Here is a 23109-nt window from a genome sequence, read left to right on the forward strand (position 1 = left end):
CTCTACCCTTTTTAGAAGGAACTAGGATGTCTATTTGAGTCCATAAATGTAACTCCACCATTGCTGTTTTAAAAGTTAGGTGTGGTAACGCTTGTGGATTTTTCAACTGAGCAACCTGAAGTGGAAAATGAGCTGCAACATGCATTTAAGAAGCCATATTTTCTAAGTGATTAGATCTCACTAAATCTGTGTGGCAGCATATGATCAGTAACAAGCCCAGTTCCTATTAGAATACTCTCTTATTTATGACTGACCAACATACCCTCATCTGTCATCACTTCAGTCTTACAATCTGTTTTCTAAATAAAATCATAACTTAACCATATGCTTGACAGACTTATGTAGCAGCTTTAGTGTGTTTATTTTTCACTGTGCTGTATACATCAGTCCACGCTCGGTTTGAAAGTCTGTTCTTTATTACTGTTGTAAACTCAACTGGGCCATTCATATCCTGTGGGTATAAAGAGAACAGCCGTTTAGATTCAGATTTGTCCAGTGACAGAGTATAGGAGGCAGCATCCAAAATCCTTAAGAGATGCATTACCTTTCCTTCACAGTGATTATAGTTTAAAGGTTTGAGTTTTACAGAAAATTGTTTCATGTACCTTATAGTATACTGTCTCTTTTTTCCTCTTATTGGCAATCAATATTTTATAGGATGAAACAGAAGCAAGTTGTTCAGATGCTGGACTTCTCTTTGGCTCACCCAGCATAAAAACAGAGGCTGGGTACAATGCTCCTGTGATACAATGATTTAATCTTTGAAGAATATGTTATCGGCTGATTGGGGGAATTAAAACCTGGCCAGCTGCCATACAAAACTCAGCAAGCAACCACTAAATCTTTGTAGTTCATAGGGAAAAGTTGGCTTGAAGTCAAAAAATAGATATAAACAGTGAGAGAAGACACTTAATATGTATATTCCAATCCCAATAAAATGGACTTCATTTCAGATACATGTCAGGATTGTTATGTATTTCTTTGAAGCTGATAACTGAAGTTATTAAGCCAAAAGAACTAATTGTCTTAAATCTTAATACAGTCTCAGGAAGAGAAAAATGGTGTTGCACCAAGGTAGAAAATGAGACCTCATTCTGTTCCAGTCACTTACGTGTGCTTTGCAAATGGAAGTCACTAGGGTAGACTGCAGCTGGACTCAGAAAGGGATATGACGTGGGCTTGGCACCTGGATGCGTTTTGTTTAGATTATGGGTTTGGGTTTTGTTTTGTTGTTTTTTTTTTTTCCTCTTTAATTTGTGGGAAATGCTTTCAGAGTGCTTTCCAGCACCTAAGTGACTTTGTAGCTTAGATCCTGCTGATTGCTATTGGTGCTGTGTTCCCGTGGTGTTTAGGAACTTCTGAAATTGTGTTATGGAAGAGGTACATCTTAGGGTGGAGACTGCATAGTTGGGAGTGGGAATTTGTATTGATGCTTTCTGGTTTTGAATGTTATTAACAAAGGACTGCATAGCCGTAAGCCTGATTGTTCTGGTTGTCATAGAGCTGGCATTTGTGGGACCCCATTCAGTGAAGAACCGTATACACGTGGTTTACTTTTCAGTATATCCATATATCTTTTTAAAATGGGAAATCTTTTCAAAGATTTAAAAAATCATTTCAAAAAGTGTATGAAAGTGTAGTTTACTATTTAACAGAGGCAACTTGGAAAATGTTAGCAACAATGGCACTCATTCATATAGTCTAGGGGGTACTGCAGTATAAACCTCAGTAACAAATCAGACTAAGCGGGGCTCAAGCTGATCAACTACATTGCAGTAACACAAAGAAACTACATACCAAATATCCTTGGAATCCTTCTACTTATTTGACAGAATTAAAATTAGCCTTACATAGATGTTATTTATATTCTGGTATTAATAAATAGTCTGTTTCAAGCAGAACTCAAAACTAGAGTTTCTCTATTTAGTCATAGGGAATTTAAAAGTAGATTTATAATGGGAAAGATTAATTTAGTGGTGACAGTAATTTTAGAATAATAATATGCTTATTCATAATATATGTAGCACCATCTCGTCTACATTCTTTTGTGTATACTAAATGCCCCCCCGTTTTTTTTTTTCCTTATGTATATTATGTACTACCTTGCATTGTCAAAAATTGTACTTATCTTTAACAAGTAGTAATTAGTAACTACATGGCAAAGTCCTATCTTTAATGGTCTGGTAACAATGCAAGGAAGATTGGGCAATAGCATTAGAACAGGTCCTTCTCTCAGGAGTGGAAACTGGAGACAGCCTGTGAACATTTCTATTGAACACAAAACATCCTGTAGCTCTGAAGATACAGAACTGCCAGAAATGTTTTCCTGAAATGGGAACTGTAGAAATGACAATGATAGATTCGCGTCTTTAGTAGATGAGCTGAAGGTAGAAAAAGTAGTTAGGCAACGCCAAATCAAAGTGCAAAATTTTTATTTAGATGAGTGAATTTTGGGAAGCTTCAGTACCTTAGGAAAGTTAATAGATGTGGTACCTCTCAGGGTTTAAAAAATGATGGTGCCTTCTGTTTCCATGGGAAATTTATAAGATCAATTATACACATCTGTTTTTGAGAAGATTTATTAAACTTGTTCAGAAGTTTTATAGATGTCTCAAAACTACTGGTGAAAATGAAGTACGTTCTGGAAGCAACATGGCTTATTTTGAGATATATTATGGATGCTGCAAGTGTTCCCAACCTTGAATAAATCATTTCACATATTTTTAACTACCTGTCTAGGAATCTTGAAATGAGAAACAGACATAATAAATAATTTATTGTGCAGAACAGGAGCAAATATGTGTATTACACCCTTTGATTTCCAAACACATCTTGCTGAGCAAAGCCGTGTGATTTAATACATCTTTGCAATATATTGCTATTTCACCAGTGTCTTAAAATAAACCCATATGCAATGAACCTGAGCTATCCTCAGCGGCCAATGAAATCAATGGACAGTTTTCTAGCAACAGCAATATCAGCTTTACAATTCAGTGCTCTCGAGTAAAAGCTTTTTTCTGTTCTTCTGGTCCTAGAGCTTATTTTGGAGAGGCTGCTTTCTCATCAAGAGCTAGCGGAGTTTTGAAGCGGCTCCAGTTAGCGTCAGTGGTACCAGCCAAAATTTCTGTAGTGTTTTCTAAGGAAGCCAGAAGGAAATTAATGGACTGAGAGGTTCCTTGATTATAAGTAAATATCATATTTTTATTGGGTGAATGCTAAAAGGAAAAGACCAGAAAAGAGAGATAAGAAATTAAGAACATGGAATGGAGACAGTGTGGAGAGCTTCTTAGGGATAAAAGTGAGAATGAGGCTTGCAAATTTCTGAGCGGGCAAGAACACACAAAAGTTGTAGTTCTCTGTGTTGAGGGAAATGGGATTTGGATGCTCCTTGAAAAAACTACAAGGAATGCGTTACAGAACTTGAGGGTTAGTATAAAACTGAATAAACTTTGTGGGCGCAGGGGTTTAATCTAATCTATGTTCTTCTGTGATCTTGCCTACGAGAACCTGAATTGGAGACCCGCATTTGTAAACGTGAACATTCATTTTGGGTGTCTCATTCTGAAGCCTATTTTTGTGAAAGACAATGAAGACTCAATTTTCAGAACAGTGAGCTTGTAGCATCTTCTGAAGAAAATACCATTTCTGGATTTTGAAGAGCAGAACACTATAGTCCAACTTGACTGACTCCACTTTTTTTCTATGAAGTCCCTGATGGGACAAGAGACCTGCTAGTAACTGGTCTCTTTATTTCTGGTGCATGGCCTTACCCAAATCTTCTTTGGCACTTGCTTTGCACAGGATGGTACAGATAATATTTTTTTTTTCCCCATAAATATTTCTTTCAAAGGAGCAGTACAGAAGTGTTCTTTTTCTTACAGCCTTGCTGGCACCCTGCTTTATGTCACTCTAATAGTCACTTACTCGCTGCATCATGGGCTATGGTGAAGTGATGCCGCTTTATCTCTCTCCCAGAAGCGGGTAATAGTATTGTTATAGGAACGTGGCATACTGAGGATAGCAGAGCTCATTTTCTCTCCTCCTTCTGTTCCAGTTGAGGGTAAATTCTCTGCTATGATGCCATTAAAAAAACAGTGTCATGACTGCGGGGTAAAGTGGTTCCAGGAGCAAAGCCAGTGTGTGTGAGTCAAAGGAGGAGGCCACCTAGCTCTTAAATACCCACCTAAGGCTGATGAGTTTTCTTTCTATTACTCTTGGCTTGATGAAACTTCATTTTTGACCTTTGGAAGTACAATATCCTGATGGGACTTGTAGCTTCTTTGCTTTCAAAGTGACTTCACAGAACATGAAACTAGTAAGAGGAATGTTTCCAATATCTTGCTTGAATTAATTCTGAACTGACTTATACCCAATTTCATTCAAATCAGACAGTGCAGATGAGAGCTGGCAATTTGCATAGGCATAGCTATTTGGAGAGGAGGTACAGAAGAGCTTTCTAAAATCCACACGGAGTGCATGTCCTCAGTCTCTGAGTATGGATAAAATACAGGATATTCTGAATTCTTAGTTCTTTTTCGTCTGTCTCCCTTGTTTGCTCAAGCTCAACACCTCAGAACTAAAAATATCCTATTATATCATGGGGTAAATAGCTATGCTTCTCAGCAGTGTTGGGAAATTAATGAACATTTTCAAATGTGAATCTACCATATTGCTATATTATCATTAGTTTGAGTATGTATTGCAAGTAACATTTTGAAGACCAGGTTTCTTTTTAGCTTTGAAAGAGATGAATATGAATTATTGAAATAATGGCCTAAAATCTTATCTTAAATTGGATTCTGTTTCTTTAAGTGATATTTAACTATGAATTTCTGTTTTGTCTAATGTTGTATTTAGCCATGTTTGGTTTCACCAGGTACAAGTCTTTTCCTGCATCACCAATATCAGTAGCATTTAGCTTCTATTTTAATTAATCCATTATTCCAAGCAGAGCACATCTCAAGACAGTGTTATGGCACTGATCAGTCAATGCATAACCAAATATGATAATGCCTCTGATACATAGTATCATACTGAGTGACCCAGTTTCCAAATTTCAGTCTAACTTTGGTCTGCTTCAAGGACAAACTTAATGAACATTTGACATCAGATAATTCATTCTAACTGTATATACCAGAGCTATTGCCTAATACAAGTAGGATTTGCTAACAGCACTACCTACTATTTGACTCTCCAATGCTGTTCATGGCCTTTCTTCCTTTCAGTATATATTTTTTTTTTGGCCAGGTGGAGTGAAAGTTAATTAGTGTACCCTCCTACACTGTTGCAGTACGTACACATGCATAGTGATAGCTCTGTCAGAAACAGAGTTTCCTAGAGGGAAGGTCTTCAAATTAGCCTTCAAAAGGGCCTGTCAGATTTTCAGATTTATTTTTTTATTTTTTTTTTTAGTGTGTACCATTTTAGTACATCTCCCGTAGCAATCACTCCCTGACTTTTAGGCAGATATTTTCGGAAGAGGAAAAATTTCTTTATTTAGAAAAACCTTGGGGCTGATTTATTGCCCCTTGCACCCACAATTCTCTGCCTCTGTTGGAAATACCCTACTTTGTTCTGTGCAGGGAATTTTGCTGTATGCCGGATCTTGCACGAGGGACCCTGTGTGCCCATGATGGCTGCTATTCTAGCTGATACCAAGATCTCTTTTCAACATTAGAGCAAGGAATTTCCAAAACAAAGATGATGAGGTGTCAGGGCTTTGGGCTCAGGAAACCGCCTCTCCAAAGGAGGCCACTCACAGACTCCCCATCCGCATGGACTGGGCAAAGAGTAGGACATTACATGTAGTGACTGGTGGATTTATGCCGTCTTTCCCCAAACTAGCCCTGTTACAACAAGTAGCTGTTGATGATGTTTTCAATATTAGCAAGCAGTGATTCCTAAAACACAATAGGGGGTTTTTGTCATTGAGATATAACTGAATTATAAGCTTTGCCATGAATTTTATACAATCTTAATGTACTGTAATCCTTATAATATGACAGGTTTGTGACTGAGATTACTAAAATATTCACCTCTGGCATCTTTCTGTTTTAATACATTTGTTTTCTATCTCTTAAGTGAAAGCAATACATCAACAGAAAAACAGATTTTTTGTCATCAATTTGTTATCTGCAGCCAGCATTCAGCCAACAGGAAAGGTTGGGTTTTTTTTAATAATGTATATTGTATTGGGTTTTCCATAGTTCCTGACAGTTCCAAGGAAACTTTTGTAGCCACAGAGAGAAGACTGACAGTTGCCTTTTTCTTTTTGTAACAGTCTGTGCTACAACATCTTTGTTTCCCCAGCCCCACATTGACCTTCTGCAACTCCGCATAGCCACCTCGGAGCCCCCAGTCTCAGAGCTCTTTCTACACCCCCCACTACAGCACAGTGACAAGGAATAGATTTGAATACTTAAATCAGCTGTCAGTCCCTCCCCAGACCCTTTGGCATGAACGGTTGTTTTCATGGTTTGATTGCGCTCTTTGCTTGCAGCACGTGTGTCATGTCATCACCAGTTTTCTCACAGTAGGACTCATGATGGCAGGGGCTGTTGTTTAATTAGTCTCTCTACAAACTGCCTCGAGTTGCAAAGGTTCAAAGGAATATGCAGTAGAGTGTGAGGCATGCAGAGCTACCTTTATTGTGGGCTTGAAATAGGTCTTCAAAGAAAACTTTCTGTATAAAGAATCTGTGTGCAAAATGGCTCGTGAAGTGCTAATTTCAATGCAGTTGAATGAATTGTGGACCAAATTCTTCGTTGCCGTGTTTATTGATTCACCATTTACCTCTCTGCAATTTGGGAATAGAACAGTGTGATTTTCAGAATGATAGCACCGTGTGCACATTTTGTGCAGGAGAAATTCCAGCTACAGCTGGAAAAATGTTATTTATGAAACAGATGTCTGCCTTTCCCCTGCCTTAAACTGATTAAAAACAAAAAAAACCCCTGAAACAGTCTAAAAGGTGAGAGTGGCATCTGTGACTTTACTTTTCACCAATTGCCTAGAAATACCTTGATCTAAAAGCGAAGCGGGGATGGGTCAGCTCTGCTCTTGCGCTAGAAAGCTTCAGAGAAGCGTGTTGCACCAGGGATCCCATGGATGACGGTACTTTCCTTTCAAATCAGCATGACTCTGTTGCCCTGTTGTCATCTGTGGGACTTTTATCCTGAGTCTCAAATAAATATAAATCTAGCGTTAAGTTCTGTCTGTTGTGTTAGAAAGCTCAGTTACGTTTTGCAGGTTTTCCAATATTGTGAATTTTAACCCAGTTATCAAAATATCAACATATATTATATTTTGCCAACCTCAATTGCCTGTGATGTTTCACTGGGTCAGAGAGCTATGTTGTGGCTTCTACAGTGACTTTCATGGGAGTAGAACATTCTGAATGTCTCAAGGCTGTACTATGAAGACAAATCTTCAACCAAAGACCATGGCTCAGAAGGGGGGGTTGGGGTAATCACAGAGGCCTCTTCTGCTATTGGCATCTTATTTGGAAAAGTGATTTTTTAAAAGGGTAATATTCAGTCAACTCCAGTTTTTGTTAACTGATTTTTAACTCTTTACTGTGTCAGTTGGTATGTAAACATTGAGTGTTGAGTTGGCATCCTAAGCATACTTTCAGAGCGAGTCTCTTATTTGTCCTTACCTACTGTGCTTTGATTCATAATACAGAGCAGTTGTGAAGTACACAAGTTAGATTCCTTTCCAATTAAGCACTCCATCAGCTAAAGGAACATCAAACCACAGAACCAGGCTAGGACAGCAGCAGTTACAGCCACTGAATCTTCTATAGCATAGCCATGGTGTCCTCAGTATCATTTCGCTCTATTCATAGTCTCCTATTGCACTACGGACAGCTCTCAGACTCCCTTACAAACTCTGGTGCTAAAAGCAGCGTGTGGCATGTGTTGAGGGAAAGGAGTGAACTATATCCTCAGTTTAAACTGATGACACGTGCTCTCTGAGGTCTGACCAGAGGTGTACCTGAAGTGTGGTGCTGCTCCTCTCTGGTCTCCAGACCCAGGCTTGCTTCTGTGCACAGTCAGGAGAAGGTCGCTGCATGTAGCTGAAACTGAGAATCTTTTTTGAGCATTGATTTTGACCACAAGTCTATCAAAACTGTCAAACCCCCACAAACAGGTTTGAGTTTGTGAGTGCGTATCTACTTGGCAAGAGCACAGGAGTTAATTGATCAGAGGCGAAGCTAAGCAAACAGACGCTGGGATTTTACTGGGTCTGAGCGATGCCTTAATCCCTGAGCAGACTATTAATTTCCTTCTTACTACAACCATATGGATTTCCCATGCTGAATGGTAGTGTTATGCTGTGTTGTAAAATCCTTACTGTCTAACAGGAGCATGGGGATTCCTGAAGCTCTAGCACACATTTCTTGCAGTTTAAAGAATGAGGGAAAGTCAATGTCTGATAAACTTATGGTTTAAGTTATTTTTCTGGGCTCCCTTTCTGCAATATTTCTCTCTCCATCGTGGTTTCTTCAGCTTCCATATATTCTGTCACTCTCAGCACTTTATCATCTAGCAATTTTATCCGTTGCGTTGATGTTTTTGTTGCCTGATAAAACAGCTCATATTTCTTAGTGAATTTTGTCCTACCAGCTGGTAGCCAGGGATACAACCTTTTTACTTTCAAAAACAACTGCCTAGTGGTCACTTCTGCCTAGAGAATTTTAAAAAGTGGCAAATGATTTAGAGTGTTAACATTTTTGTCTGATTGCTACTGGGCTTTTGCTGCAGAAATAAAAAATGTCAGTCATTGCCACAAGTGAGATTTCTGTATGTCAGCTCACTAAAACTTTTTAAAACCTCTATTTTCCGAAGAGCAATCTGCTTCCAGAAATTGTGACACATTAAACCTGGTGTATCAATTTACAAAGTGTTAATATAAAATAAAAGAAAAAAGTATGTGCGCTATAATTCTTGCTCAGTCTGTATTTTAATTTCCCCTATTCTGTTTTATGACACTTTACTTTGACCACCCATAGGTGGACTTCAGAGGGTTCTTACACATTTGAATTCCACAACAGGGTTGTTAGAACAATTGTATGCTGTGATGAGAAGCCTCTTACTCCTTCTCATCTTTCTTATATTAAAATGCACAAATAGAATAAAACAGGCCAAGGAAACGCATGAAATTTGAGGCTGAGAGGAGGTGCAATTATTAGTTTTTCAGGATTTATATGTGGAGAGGATTACCAGCTGCCTTTGTGTTCCGGCAGAATATCTCTGTCTTGGAGAGCAATGGAGAGGGAGGTTTTTGTGTGATTCCAAGTGATCTCTGCTTCTGCTTGCTTGGATCAGCCAAGCCCTCTTCTATGGCTCTTCCAGTACTAAAATCATAACCGTAACCTTGCACTGACATGCACTAGGGTTAACTGCTGCAGCTGGATACAGACAACGTTGCGTGTACCCTACGTTAAGGATGCAGAATAATTTTGGGCAGTGTCATTTTTGTATTAATTGAACTCCCTTCTGCATCAGTGGCTTCATTGAGCTATTAGGGTTTGCCTGCAGCAGAACTCCTTGCTATTATTTAGCGAATGTTGCTTTGGTAGCCACTCGTGCAGATGACAGAAAGGTGATTAAATAAGTCAGTATAGATGTATGGTGTTCAGCCTGGGATTTTATGTATATTACAACATTTCCTATTTGAATTGCTTAGTGAATATCTGTTTTATGCCGATAGCAAGTCTTTGGAGAAATGCAGGCTTTTTTTTTTCCATTAAAGAATCTGAACTCTTTATTTATACACTTACTTTACATTTTCTTTACTATAGACCTGATTCTGTAAACCTTAAGTACTGTCATCAGGAATCAGTGGAATTGCTCCCATGAGCGAGGAAACGCCTTTATGAAAAAGGGTTTGCAGGCTCAGGATTTTTGCAGCAAAGGTTGTTATATGCTGTTTTTCTCTCTCTGATGCTATTCTTTGAACATCTGACATACATGTCATTGAAAGGAGGGCAAACACAGCACATATGGATCCATGGGTCTTTTTTAAAATTTGTGGACAAGTTAATGTAATGGTACAGCTTGCCATAAATTGCTCCCGTGTTACTTCCTAGAGGGGGCTGCATATAGGCAATGGATGAGAGAATTCCTGTGTAAGAGAACTAAGCATTCAGAATTTCTGTGATGTCCAGAAAATTATTTTATCTGCAGCTGTGAGAAGTTGCTAGGGAACAGTGCTAACTCATTTTCACTGATCGGTCTTCGTTAGCATTGTCGAGGTAATTGTCTCTTTCATTGCTCAGTGATACTGCTGTTCCATTTTGCATTAGGACGTGATTTGGAAATACCTCAGAACTGTCCTGCTTATGAAGTTTGAAATAAACTTTTTGATAAAGAACCTTTTTTAGATCATTTCCAAGCACCAAACCGCTCACCAAGAGTACTATGAGTTTCAGGGTGTCACCGTGAAGAACTGAAAGGGCAGATTCAGTGTCAAGCACTGGGGCCGCAGGAGGTGAGCCCTCACTGAGAGCGGCATTGGGCTTGCAAGAATTTATGTAGTTGAATCTCTCCAGGAGAGGACGAGAACATTTTTGGAAATTCTTTTGAGATAAATGCGCTATCTGCATTTATGATATCATTGTGATTGCTAATACATTTTAGCCTCAGCCTTGAAGAATTTTTTAAGGCGCATCCTCTTTTTCACTGAAGATCAGACAGCTAATAGTCACGTTGAAGGGAGTTTGGGGAGCGGCTGTTGATCTGCTTGATAATTCTGCTTGATAAGTGAAAATTCTTGTAGTTTCAATTGCTGGCAGCATCTCTCCATTCAAGTCTTGTAAAATGGTGATTAGCCAGGTGATAGCTTTGGAGCAGTATCTGCATCCCACAACAATTGTGTCTTATTCTGTATTCTGTGACTTCAAAAAAAAAAAAAAAAAGGTCCTGCACCAGACACTGCTTTGCAGATAAAGCCAAAGAAATAGTCTTACCAAGCCCATTGCCTCTTGGTATATATGTAGAATATATAGCTCTATTCCTATATTTGCAACTGGGTTTTTTGGAAGACTCGTACTGCATGGTCCATCAGCCTTGTCGTCTTTATTCACCGTGCTCTTAATCTTCTCAGCCAATTTAAGTGACTACAGAAGAATTTCTCCACTTGTTGCTTGCCCACTCAGCATAAAAATCTATGTACATGTATGTAAACACACATGTATAAATGTCCCTACAGCACTTAAAATGTTTCATTGTGCTATGCTCTGTTTTACTCCACCTGCAATGGATAACTGGGTAATCCTTCATTACACTCATCTTGTGTGTGGTCTAGGTGGTTCTCTGGGGGTTGCTTACAGCCAGCTTCACTCACATCCTTGTTGTGGTATGGTAGCTGTTTCCTACCATTTTTTTCACCTGTGAAGCGGGGCAAATGGCACTCTGTTTTTACTGCACAAAGTCCCCAGTACTGTGCTTTGTTTTTCCTATCCTTTCCTAAATCTAAGTCTAATTTAAAAAATTGTTGTTTGCACAGGCTGTGCTGTTAGCGGCTTTGTTGATGTTTGGCCAGGAAAGGAAGGGATGCATTGCATTGTTTTCTTTTAACCAATAGTTTAGAAAGACGCATTTCAGACCCTACATCATATTTTTGCATTTATTTTAGAAACGGTAGTTGGAAACAGTCCACAGGGCTCCCAACCACTTTAAATCAGCAGGCAGCACTATTTATCTTTGTCTTTCATTTCTGTAAACAAACACCTTTCTTCATACGCTTGAATACATAAATACTTTGTTTTGTTTAGTATTGTTGCTCATTATTGCCCAATTATCCATTCCTGTAGGAAAAAGTGCCATACAGCTGGGAGAGGTGACAGTAAGCCAGTGTTCTGTTACAACACTGCATTTGCTGAGTAGTTTGGGGTAAAAAGAGATCATGGACTACCTCCTCCCCTTGACCTCTAACTAGCAACTTTGAGACAGTGTCTCCTCTTAAACATCTCTGTGCTTGTTTCATAATTTGTATTGAGATATGGCTATGGGCAGGAGTACCAGCTTGTCCCACAATATTACCTCCTTCAAACATTGCGAACGGTAACATGGCCAGTTGTAACAGTGGTGTCTTATGTATCATATTACTAAGATTTTGCCTGCTAGTAGCATACATTTCTGTAGTGCCACTTCAGGTTGCAACGCTGCTATTTTCCTCGTTCTCAGTGCTCTGTCACTTATTTGACATCATGTACAGTTCACAAGATGAAATTAGCAGAAGGGTGCACCAGCCAGACTGCTGGCTGACACAGACATGCAGTTTATGAAAAACCTGTTCCTGACTTTTCCTTCATATTGGGAGTCCCAAGATGACTGCTGCAGGGGTCTCTGGGGAGGTGCAGTGCTATTCTTATTACTCACATAACTCCAAAGGTTTGCTTCCTGAGCTCTAATTCAAAGTCTTTCTAAAACAAAAAGATGCAGTTCTGCAGGCTGCAAAGCATTCTGATTCCCACTGAGGATCAGGCCCTCTCATGGCTTGTTTAGTAAGTGAATAGAGGTCAGAGCTACAAACTCTGTATTTGTTTCTGCTTTAAATTGATTTGTATGAGTTTCTGTAATTTTAATTCGCCAGAGACTTGTGCCTTTTACATCTTGCAAAACATGTTTTTAATAAGGACTTTCTCTTTGAAAGCCACAGGAATAAAATCTAACTCTGTGTGTGTGATGCGTGCATGTATACCTATATATGCAGCTGTGTGCGTGCACATAAACTGTAAGCACAATAGGCAATTTTGTCAAGTCCAAGAGATGCATATTACAAAGAGATCTATTTTATTTAACTCCCGGTATGCACAATTCAACTTTTGAAGCCTAAATAGGTCTTATGTCCTTTGACTAATTAAATTTTGTTATAAATCTACCCGTATTTTTGTAATATATCCATTTGAAAGAGGGTGGTTTAGTGTCTGGGTGGAATGGTTTTTCCTCCCGAAATGTTAATTAGATGGAGAACATGTTATGCTTTGGAAAAGCTGCATTGCAAACCCATAGATAAACAGATTGATTTAATTTTAATCTGCTTTCATGGTGATGCATAATGATAACTGGTTTCTGTCTCACAGGGCTGAAAACCACAGACCTTAATAAGAGTTTGTGGGTATATTATACAGCTTTAAATAGCTTGTGTTGTGCTAGACCGCTCTCCATAAATTATTCTAACTCCATCAGTATCTCAGGGACTCCCGATTCTCTTCTGCTGTGGATTTTCAATCAGTGAAACTATTAGCGTAATCTGAAGAAACTTTGAGGCATCTTTTCTGAAAACAACTGACAAGACTGGTTTGTACATGAAGTATTCAATGGGGAAACGGAACAAAAAAGGCCTTGCAGAAGCCAGCTCTGTACATTAAATCCTGGCATCCAAATCCTATGTTTTATAAGCCATGCCAAAATTGATTATGAAATTAAAAGCCAGACATTCAGATGGCTAGTATGAAGTGTCTTACTACATGACCTAATTCTTGTGATATGTTGTCATGGTTTAACCCCAGTCAGCAACCAAGCACCACGCAGCTGCTTGCTCGCTCTCCCCAGGGCAGGATGGGGAAGAGAAGCAGAAGGGCAAAGGTGAAAAAAACCTCACGGGTTGAGATAGTTTAATTGGTAGAGCAAAAGCCACGCAAGCAAAGCAAGGAATTCATTCACCGCTTCCCATTGGCAGGCAGATGTTCAGCCATCTCCAGGAAAGCAGGACTCCATCATATGTAACGGTTACTTGGGAAGACAAATGCTATCACTCTGAATGTCCCCCCCCTTCCTTCATCATCCCCCAGATTTATATACTGAGCATGACATCACATGGCATGGAATATCCCTTTGGTCATTGGGGTTAGCTGTCCCAGCTGTGTCTCCTCCCAATTTTTTTTGTACCCCCAGCCTACTCGCTGGTGGGGTGGTGTGGTGTGAGAAGCAGAAAAGACCTTGACTGCTTAGCAACAACCAAAAACGTTAGTCTGCTACCAACATGATTCTCCTCCCAAATCCAAAGCATAGCAGTACACCAGCTGCTAGTAAGAAAGTCAACTCCATCCCAGCCAAAACCATGACATATTTCATTCCTGTTGCACTGAGAAAGCTGCTATTTTGTTTAGTCCGTTCTAAAACAGTTTGTTTAGATGGGCCCTTCTCAAATACAGTTCTGTTCATGGAAAGAGATTCAACTATGAAGGCTTGCTGCTGCTAGGGAAAACATTTTTTTTAATGGTGTTTATTTCTTCAGGTCTTCATGATAGATACAAATCCAGAAAGCCCTCGTATGCTTGGTTTTCATCTATTCACTGCAAATAAGCCTTAAGTCTAATAAGAACAGGCTGAGTTCTTCCTATTTTCTCACTAACAGACATGTTTTATTTTTAACTGATGTTCAAAGAGCTCAAATTCTGCTCTATATTAGCTTCAGCCATAAAAAGCAATGAAACTGCAGAGGGAGGCAAAAGAAGAGTATGGCCTTAAAGTTTATAAACTTAGCATCACCCTAATGTTGTACATAAAATTAGAAGTGGAAATGCTGTGAACACAAATTCCAACCAGTCCTCCTTGCACTGTGGAGTGGTTCATTCGATCAGCTCGGTTTATATAAGAAATGTGTCTGGGTCAGTCTTTAGAAGTCAATGGGGAAAAAAAGGAGCTGGGGTTGTTTAGCCTGGAGAAAAGGAGGCTGAGAGGTGACCTTATTGCTCTCTACAACTGCCTGAAAGGAGGTTGTAGACAGGTTGGGGTTGGTCTCTTCTCCCAAGTGACTGGGACACTTATGCTAAAAGTGTTTGGTCTGATTCCTCATTTGCTGCAAACACCCCCCACAGGAACACAAGTTCCAGCAGTAGCTGAGGTGGAAGAAATGGTGGCTTCTGATACCAAGAAGCTCTAATCTATTGAAGACTTCTCAAACAGGTGGAGACTCTTCCCCAAATATGGAATTTCAGGGAGACTGGAAAGACAAAGGGGCCTGCTGTCTACTGAATTACCTCTGGTTTTCGCATTCACTAAGAATCTTGGCTCCATGCTTCCACCCCCTTTTACTTTTTTTATGTCTGTTGTACTCTTTAACTGACATACTTAAATCTCATTCCAGTGCTACTCATTAGCTTACTAGCTTTTCTGGCATTCATGAACCTGTTTTACCTGTGTTTTCTTTAATTTCGGTACTCCAAAAAGAAGCCTGTCCTGAAGTAAAGGCAGAAAATTTGTTGCTGTTTTCCACTGCTACCTGATGTTTCAGTTCATTTTAATATGATTCTTTAAGCACAGAGCATCTTTAAGCAGATGAAGTGTAAGGTAAGAAATGGGTGGCTGCCACGTAGTGTCCCAGGATTCCCAGGAAGACAGCATAAGCTGTATTTTTTACGGTGGTTCTAGGTCATCTCTCTGAACCTGTTGAAAGCAACCAAATGAATTGGCAATAGTCTCAGGGATGATGATGGGCAGTAACATGTATTCCTTTTTCCATGCTTGAAAAGAGAATGGAACTGGTCCTGAGATTGCTTAGTGGAATCAAGCCTCTGGGAGAGGAGGAGGTTGTTGGCAGGAGGTGAAACATCAGGATGCAGATGTCAGACTGAAGTGTTCTGGTATCAAAATGGTCTCTTTAATACAATGTGCCCCAAAAGAATGACTGCAGATACTGCAGAGGATGACTGTGTTTTGCGTACTCAGAGTGTTAGCTTTTGAGACAGTGATCATTCTGCTCTTACTGACTTGCCAGCAAGAGACAGCTACCTGGGAACTGTTTGAATAGTTCCCCAGCTTAGTCATGCCAAAACCACTGTCTAGATTTTAGATGCCATGGTAGCATCCAGTCCCATACTACCTGATTCTCAAGCTGTGACATTTAACTCTGGTCTTCAGAAAGACCCTGATGAGGTCTGTCAGCCCATGGTTAGAGCCTGGAGGATGGCTGGCTTGGCTTTTCATCCCCTTTGAAGCTAGCATTAGTGGAGCCCCAGCAAATACAAACTAGATGTTTCCACGTCCAGCAGCTGTAATTTGTTCCTGGATCAAGAGGTGATGTCATTGGAAAGAGCCAGCATGAAGAGCAACCTGTGGCACAGCCATCAGCAAAAATGGGCAATCACATATACTGGGTATTTACAGGTTAGGACTATGAATACTTTCAGGGTTTCTTGTGGGGGAGTATTTTGCCGCTGTCTTAGATCAGTGCATTAGACTTTCCAGTGAGTGGAAACGGACTTGATTTCTATGCCCTATGACATGCAGAGCTATGGGCAGGTCCATTTCCACTCACGTTTTGCTTGTCTTTGGTTTCAAATGGCCTGGTGTGAGAAAAGCCTCTCCCACACCTATTACTGTTGTCAAAGTCCACAGGTGCTGAATATTGGTAAAGTGAAGACTGCCATCCTGTACAGCTAAATACTGCTTTAGTCTCTCCATTGCTGGGTTAAGATTAGGCTCTGGGCAGAAAAAGCACTAAAGATAAACAGAAATAGAAACCCCCTCAAGTTATGTCTGAAGTGCTTTGGGGAGATACAGTGACAAGGCAAATTCAGAGCCCACTGTGATGTCTGTTAGGTGCCTAGAAGCTCTCAAAAATGTCACCACCTTCTCACAATTTATCTGCCACCTTCTAGTCACCACTGGTAACAAGACAATAAGCAGTGGTAGCACCTGTGTTAACAGCCTCCCTTTTCTTTTTATTCCTTTGATTTTGAAAGTAGCTCACATTCTCGGAAGGAGCATGAAAGGTTCCCACAGATCTTTGCCCTGAGCACTCACAGTAATAGAAAACTAGATTCAATGCCGTGGGTCTAAAACATCTTTATTTAGAGCTGTTTAGGCATTAGATCCTGTTTATTTGCACTTTGTTTTGGAATGGAGGGATGTGTGATATTTGTATGCTGCATGAGGGACATGGTGAGGAGTAAAATGTGGAGAGGGGAGTCCTGCCTGTGGCAGGGTATCTGTGGCCTCTGCCTGCTCCTTCTCTTTGATCTCTTGCATGTCTTGAGGGTGAATTTGCGTTTGTGTTCTCTCTTTCTCTTTCTTTCTCTTTCCCTTCACTTCGGTGCTTCAAACCAGATGCTTTGTTGACATTGTACCATGGCACTTAGCAGCACACGTGCTGTAATGCCGTTATTTTTCACCAGCCAGCTGTTCCACTTTATACAACACTTAAGTAACAATTTCACAGCCATTACCAGCCTGCAGTAATGACATGGGCTGAAAGCTAAGCGCTAACTGGTTGTAAACTGCAAAAACTGGGAGATGCCAAAACAGCCACTTTGATAAATGAGAAAGGACATTGCCTGCATTTTAATTGGTCAAGTTGAAGCCTCTTTTATCACTAGAGTAAACATAGTGTTTAGTGGGTCATGAGATAGAATTGGGAATCACTATCTTTATGCACTTAGGAAATATATTTCCTTGATTTCAGGTGTGATGTATTGATTCTGGGAGTTCCTTCTATTTTTTTTCCTTTCTCCTCTCCCTTGATTTGTACCCTGTCAGACTGATGGGTTTTCAGGGATTGAGGACTCTCAAGGGCTTTGTTTGCCATGATTGATTTGGTACGAAGGGTGAGCTACTTATGAGTCTCAGTAACCAACGTGCTGCACTGTGAGCAGTGTTCCAGAGGTAAATAACGGCTTGTAGAAACACCTATGAAAGTGCTTAGTTGGATAAGTTCCTTGAAAAAAGAAAAAAACGAAACAAAAATCCAACCAAAACCAACCATGACTGAAATGTTTAATAAGTCTTTTCTTTCCTGCTCTTTCCAAAGTGGAATCTGGCACAAAGTGAAGTGATGGGCACAAAATACTTGAACAACTTTACTTGCTGCTGCCAAGCCATAGTGCTTTAAGCAAACATATGATCTGTTTTACTTAGACTGTTAACTGTGAGCAAATATATGTAATCGTCTAGTTTGAAAGGGACTTTTAAGATCATTGAGTCCAACCATTAACCTAGCACTGCCAAAACCATCACTAAACCATGTCCCTCAGCACCATGTCTTCTCGTCTTTTAAATACCTCCAGGGATGCCAATTCAACCGCTTCCCTGGGCAGCCTGTTCCAATGTTGATAACCCTTTTGGTGAAGAAATTTTTCTTAATACCCATCCTAAACCTCCCCTGGCACAACTTGAGGTCGTTTCCTCTTCTCCTAGAAAAGTTTTGTCATACGCCTTTTTGCGTATTGCAGTTGAGAAATCTTAGTAGGCTGAACTGTGGCTGAACCAAGTGGCTGTCTCATGAGCACTCTCAAGAGCAGCTGAAGGGTCGAAGACCCAGCTTGCCCTGTGACAGCCAGGCAATTCAGGAAAGCAGATTTGCAAGAAAGTAATTGAGCCCTGACAGCAATCATAGTGTTTTCACCTGAGCTATCTTCAGTTTTACCAGTTGACAAATAACATACCTTCAGTTATTATTAACCCTGTTTCATCCAGGTCATTCTTTGGTAATTGCAAAGTGCTACTACCATTATAAGCTGGGTGAATAAAATTCTGCAATTCCCCGACAGTGGCAAACACAGCACTGAGACGTGCTAGGGGAAAAAGCATTTCCCGGGATCGTGGAATTGAAGCTTTTGTGCTAATTATAGAAGTATACTTAACTGATTCTTTAAAAAGAGTTCCTAACCTCTTAATTCTGTAGAAAACAACAATCTTGTTGTGTTACTGTTTTCAGTAAAATGAGGGGTTTGGGGCTTTTAATAGATGACTAAATTAGACCTTATCAAAAACTCTTCTAGGAAATCCTGATCCATAGACTGCAATTACCCCAAGAAGTATACACAAGGATCTGCATTTGTTTCGAGACATTAGAAATCAGTGCAGGATGACAGTTTGTCAGTGGATAAAGTGAATGTCAAGGATAAACAAACTTAGCTTGTCTTACTGGTTTTGTGTCCATTTTTCTGGTTTACCTTGTCACTCTGGCATTTAAAGGAATCCAGACAGAAAATAAGAGGATGGTGTCTTTTATGTGTCTGTGTTTCTGCACTTATTTTAATCTGATTTTAATGCTTTTTTTAAAATATAAGTGAGAAATTTCCTTAATTTTCAGTGTGTGGCTGTTTACTTAGCACTACTGAGACCCTGCACAGCTTCCTTGATTGCAGTAAAGCTATTACATCTGTGCCAGCAGAGCGAGGTAGAATATGCTACGCTCTAAGGCTGGTTTGTTTTTATTCCCTACCAGTTTTGTTAAGAAAACATATAAAAACATAGCTGTTGTATAGTCAGTATAATCTGTTGTGTGTTTTTAAGCAGCAGTTGTAACATAGTGATTGCTCTTAACATCCAGTCATGGGAAAATGGTTGCTTTTATGTAAGGCTTCCGTCTGTTTGGGTTTCCAGGATGTGTATTTTTTTTTCCACCCCCACAGAAATCTTGTCCAGGAGAATTCAAGGGCTTAATATATTTGTCCAGGACATCCAAATGTCTCACAGTGGGATCAGTGTTCCTGCACTTGTCCCATGGATGCTCCATGACATGTAGAAATCTTAGATACACTTATTGGCGTGTGCAGACTGTGGCGGCAGCAACCGGTTACTGATCAAATGTACCGTGTGCTACACCAGTGGTTTCTGCCTACATGGGAAGCCTGAGGGGGCCAAACTTAAGAGCGCAATCTCAAGGCATATGCGGCTCTGTGAAACCCTTGCAAGCAGGAGTGATTCAGTTCCTGTCCTGTGCTAGAGCTGAGCACACAGACTCGGCTCCATCGAGACAGTTGCTTTTTCAAATACATAAGCTCAGCAAGGTGGCCTGAATCCCACAGAGGCACCTCCTCATCAGCCATGACCAACTGCTGGAAAGACAGTGACCACATTAGAGAACTAGAAGGACGGGTATGAGTTTCTTAATCATAGCAATCACAGCCAGCTTAAATTGTAAAGATTTGAGCCACCCTCATTTCCCTATGAAGTGGGGAATCATTTTTCTCTCATTGGTCTCAGTTGACACCCAGCAGTTTTCCTTCCTTGAGGTGGAACAGAAAGGTGGTCCCAGCTGCTGGTCACTAGGAATAGCTAAAGACATTTGCTGACAAATGTTTCGCACAGATTGTCTGGCCGTTTTCTGTCTCCATCTCTTTCTCAAGATGCCAGGAATGCAGTTTAACTCTTGGTCTCTTGTCCTGGGGGATGTTTGTGGTCTAGGAGCAGTAACTGCACCTGCTTAAAATGCGTTTTGTGAAATTAGCATAGGAGAACTGGAGCACAACTTGGCAGCCTTCGTGTATTAATTCCTCCAGGTGTGCTAAGGAAATTACAGCCACTGCCATTGAGTTAGTTTAGTAGAAGAAATGGGATATAACCTTTTTTGTCCAAGTGAGTTGAAGGAATGCTTTGGATTTTTATTCTGAAAACATCTGTGTGTATTTTGTCCTTCAAAGATTTCACAAATAATTTCATGCAGAGGCAGAGTTGATAGTGCTTGTTTTACTGATATTAGCATCTCTGCATGGCAGCAGCTGTTTATACAAAAAATCACATACCTTTTTGGTTTTTTTTTCCCAGAATTGAGAACTTGCCATAACGCTGAATGGATTTTGTGTATGAGATTTTAAGCAAATGTAATTAAACTGTCATTTCTTGACAGCTCATATATGAGGCTGTTTGACCACAATGGACTTTTTGTTTTTTGTAAACACATTCAGAAACCAAAAGTTAACACCACCAGAAACTCCTAATTCAGTAAATTGGCCAGTGTTATGTAGCTGTGGACTAATTCAGTAGTGCCTTAATATACATATTTAGCCATTTAGTTAAAGAAAGGGAAAGAAAGAATTAGGGATTACACCACCTGCTAAAAGGAAGTAAAGCAGATATTTTTATATATGTGTATATATATATGTTGTTCCTCTTCTCCAGTGGTTATTCAGAACCAGAAATATTGTGCTAACACATGTGAACCAGAAAGTACTTCTCAATAGCAGCCAGTCCAGGTGTCACGACTGTAACATTTTGTCATAGAGCTTTTCCTCTTATTTAACCTTATACATGGAAACAGACTTCCCAAGAAACCACTCATTTTTGGAAAAAATAAGAATGTATCTAAGTATTTTTAGGATCAGAGCTAATAGAATGGTTAAAGCCAACAGTATTAAAAGAAAATGAAGAAATGTTATGGGCTCAGAAAGATGATGAAAATTGGAGCAAATATATGAAATGTCATCTTTGAGTAATGTGGGGAGGGAGAGGAAAAGGTACAGTTTGCTTGTAATATGAGGACTAGCAATGATTCTCTGCTCCTCAGTCCAGATACAAGCCCAGCAACAACCTGATTTCTTTTGGGGACAAAAATTATAGTTTCTTCTCCAGTACAATAACCTCTATTCAAAAGAGAGCCTTAACACGCGCAGTAGTGCCCACAGTGTGGATAATGGAGAGAGAGAGGAGTGTGCTCCAGAACATATCTACTCTGCAATTTAGCTATGACTAAAGCTGTAATTACCGTTAGTTCAGTTAAGATTTCTATCTTGATATCATTTCTTCAAAATATGGAATTCTTAATTGATTCTCTCATCTCTTTTCCTTGTAATACTGTCGAACTCTAATGAGCAGTAGCATTTTCTGTGGGGCAGTAATGAGCAAATAATGAAGAAATAAGTAACAGATCGCGCTGACATTTTGTATCTAATTGGTGAAATATCCTCTTGTTCCTCCTAGGGCAAAGGTGAAGAAAGGTGTGAACATTTTCAGTGTAAGAGCCAGCAGCCCGTACTTATGGGACATCAGAGAGAACATGGATTATACTGGGAAATATGCACCAGCTGTTATTGTTTGCCAGAGGAAATCTGCTGCCTCTGAAAACAGGTAGGTCATTTCCAGCAGTCTGTCTTTTAATAACTGAGGGTTGGTTTTCCTTTTCAAAGCATTTTGCCATAATTTTAATAAGTCTTATTATAGCGCATGATGAAAATCCTTTTGGAAAAGCTGTGGCTGTCTTTATTTTGTAGTGCATTGCTAATTCTACCACATGCACTTTGAACAAAATGTATCGTAATACTCTAAGGAAGTTAAAGCTAGCAGGAAATATTGTTTTCACATAGTATTTAGAAGGACATGTTTCATATCTTAGAATTCAGTTGTGACTACTTTAATCTCTTCAAATTATTTGCTGCCGGCCATTATAGCAGGGGGTAGTTATAAGGCTGTTTGTGGTGGAGCTTTTTGGTTTTTTTGGGTTTTTTTGTGTTTTTTTTTTTTGTTTGGTTTTTGTTTTTTTTTTTTTTTTTAGTTTTTGCTTTGGAATTTTTTTGGTGGATTGGTTTTTGGGGTTTTTTGTTTGCTTGTTTGGCTGGTTTGTGTTGTGGGTTTCGTGGATTGGTGTTTTTTAGTTGGTTTGGGTTTTTTTCTTGGTTTTGTTTGTTTTGTTTTGTTTGTTTGTTTGTTTTTTATCCAGAGGAAACAAAAATGTACTTCTGATATCAAACCCACGTTTTTGTTGGTGAGATTTTTTTTTTTTTTTAACCTGCAGAAGGGAATACATTTTCCGTTCCTATTTTGCAAAAATTTAGATAGGACAGTGAGCTGTCTTAAACAGCCTTCATCTGGAAGGTGGATGTTCCTTTTCTAATCACAACTGATTGCTTTAATGAATACATTTTTATATCATTTACTGCTTCTTGTTCATTGTTTCTGGAACTGTATGTCAAGTGTATATTTATAAGGATCTGACTGCACATGTATTGTGTTTGGCATTGCTGTTAGAAAACTTGCCACGTAACATGGAAGTTCTGTGCTGTGATTTACTTCTGAAATTTTACAAAATCTTATAGGCTGTGGGGGGTTTATTTACGGGGTTTAGAATTTTTAAGTAAATACCCTCGGAGCCTAATAACTAGGAAGTTTAATATCTTTGCAATCTGGCTATATGAAAAAAAAGGGGAAGGGAAGAATTTCCCTTCATAATTGTGACATAAATCACTTTCTCCTTATTATAACTTGAATTCTGGACAATTTCTCTGCTGTGATATCCTCAATTTTCTCATCTAAACCATATATTGTCTCATACCTGACTGAATTTTGTTGGTCAAAGCAGCAATGTGTTACATATGCCAAGGTCAGAGCTTCCTACTGTCTAGCACAATCTGTCAGACAGATTCTTTAAAATCACAGTTCA

The 23109-nt window shown here is 39.5% G+C and overlaps 1 protein-coding gene across 3 annotated transcripts in view; it reads left to right on the forward strand.

Annotated features, from left to right (window-relative positions):
- Positions 1–23109, forward strand: part of TMEM132D (transmembrane protein 132D) — a 280697-nt gene that overhangs the window by 100375 nt on the left and 157213 nt on the right. For all 3 annotated transcript variants that reach the window (XM_074606267.1, XM_074606266.1, XM_074606268.1), the window contains exon 3: positions 21654–21800. In XM_074606267.1, coding sequence (XP_074462368.1) covers positions 21654–21800 — 147 coding nt within the window. The remainder of the gene's footprint in view (positions 1–21653; positions 21801–23109) is intronic.

The sequence above is a fragment of the Larus michahellis genome, chromosome 13 (assembly GCF_964199755.1).
Source record: "Larus michahellis chromosome 13, bLarMic1.1, whole genome shotgun sequence".
Classification (NCBI taxonomy): Eukaryota; Metazoa; Chordata; class Aves; order Charadriiformes; family Laridae; genus Larus; species Larus michahellis.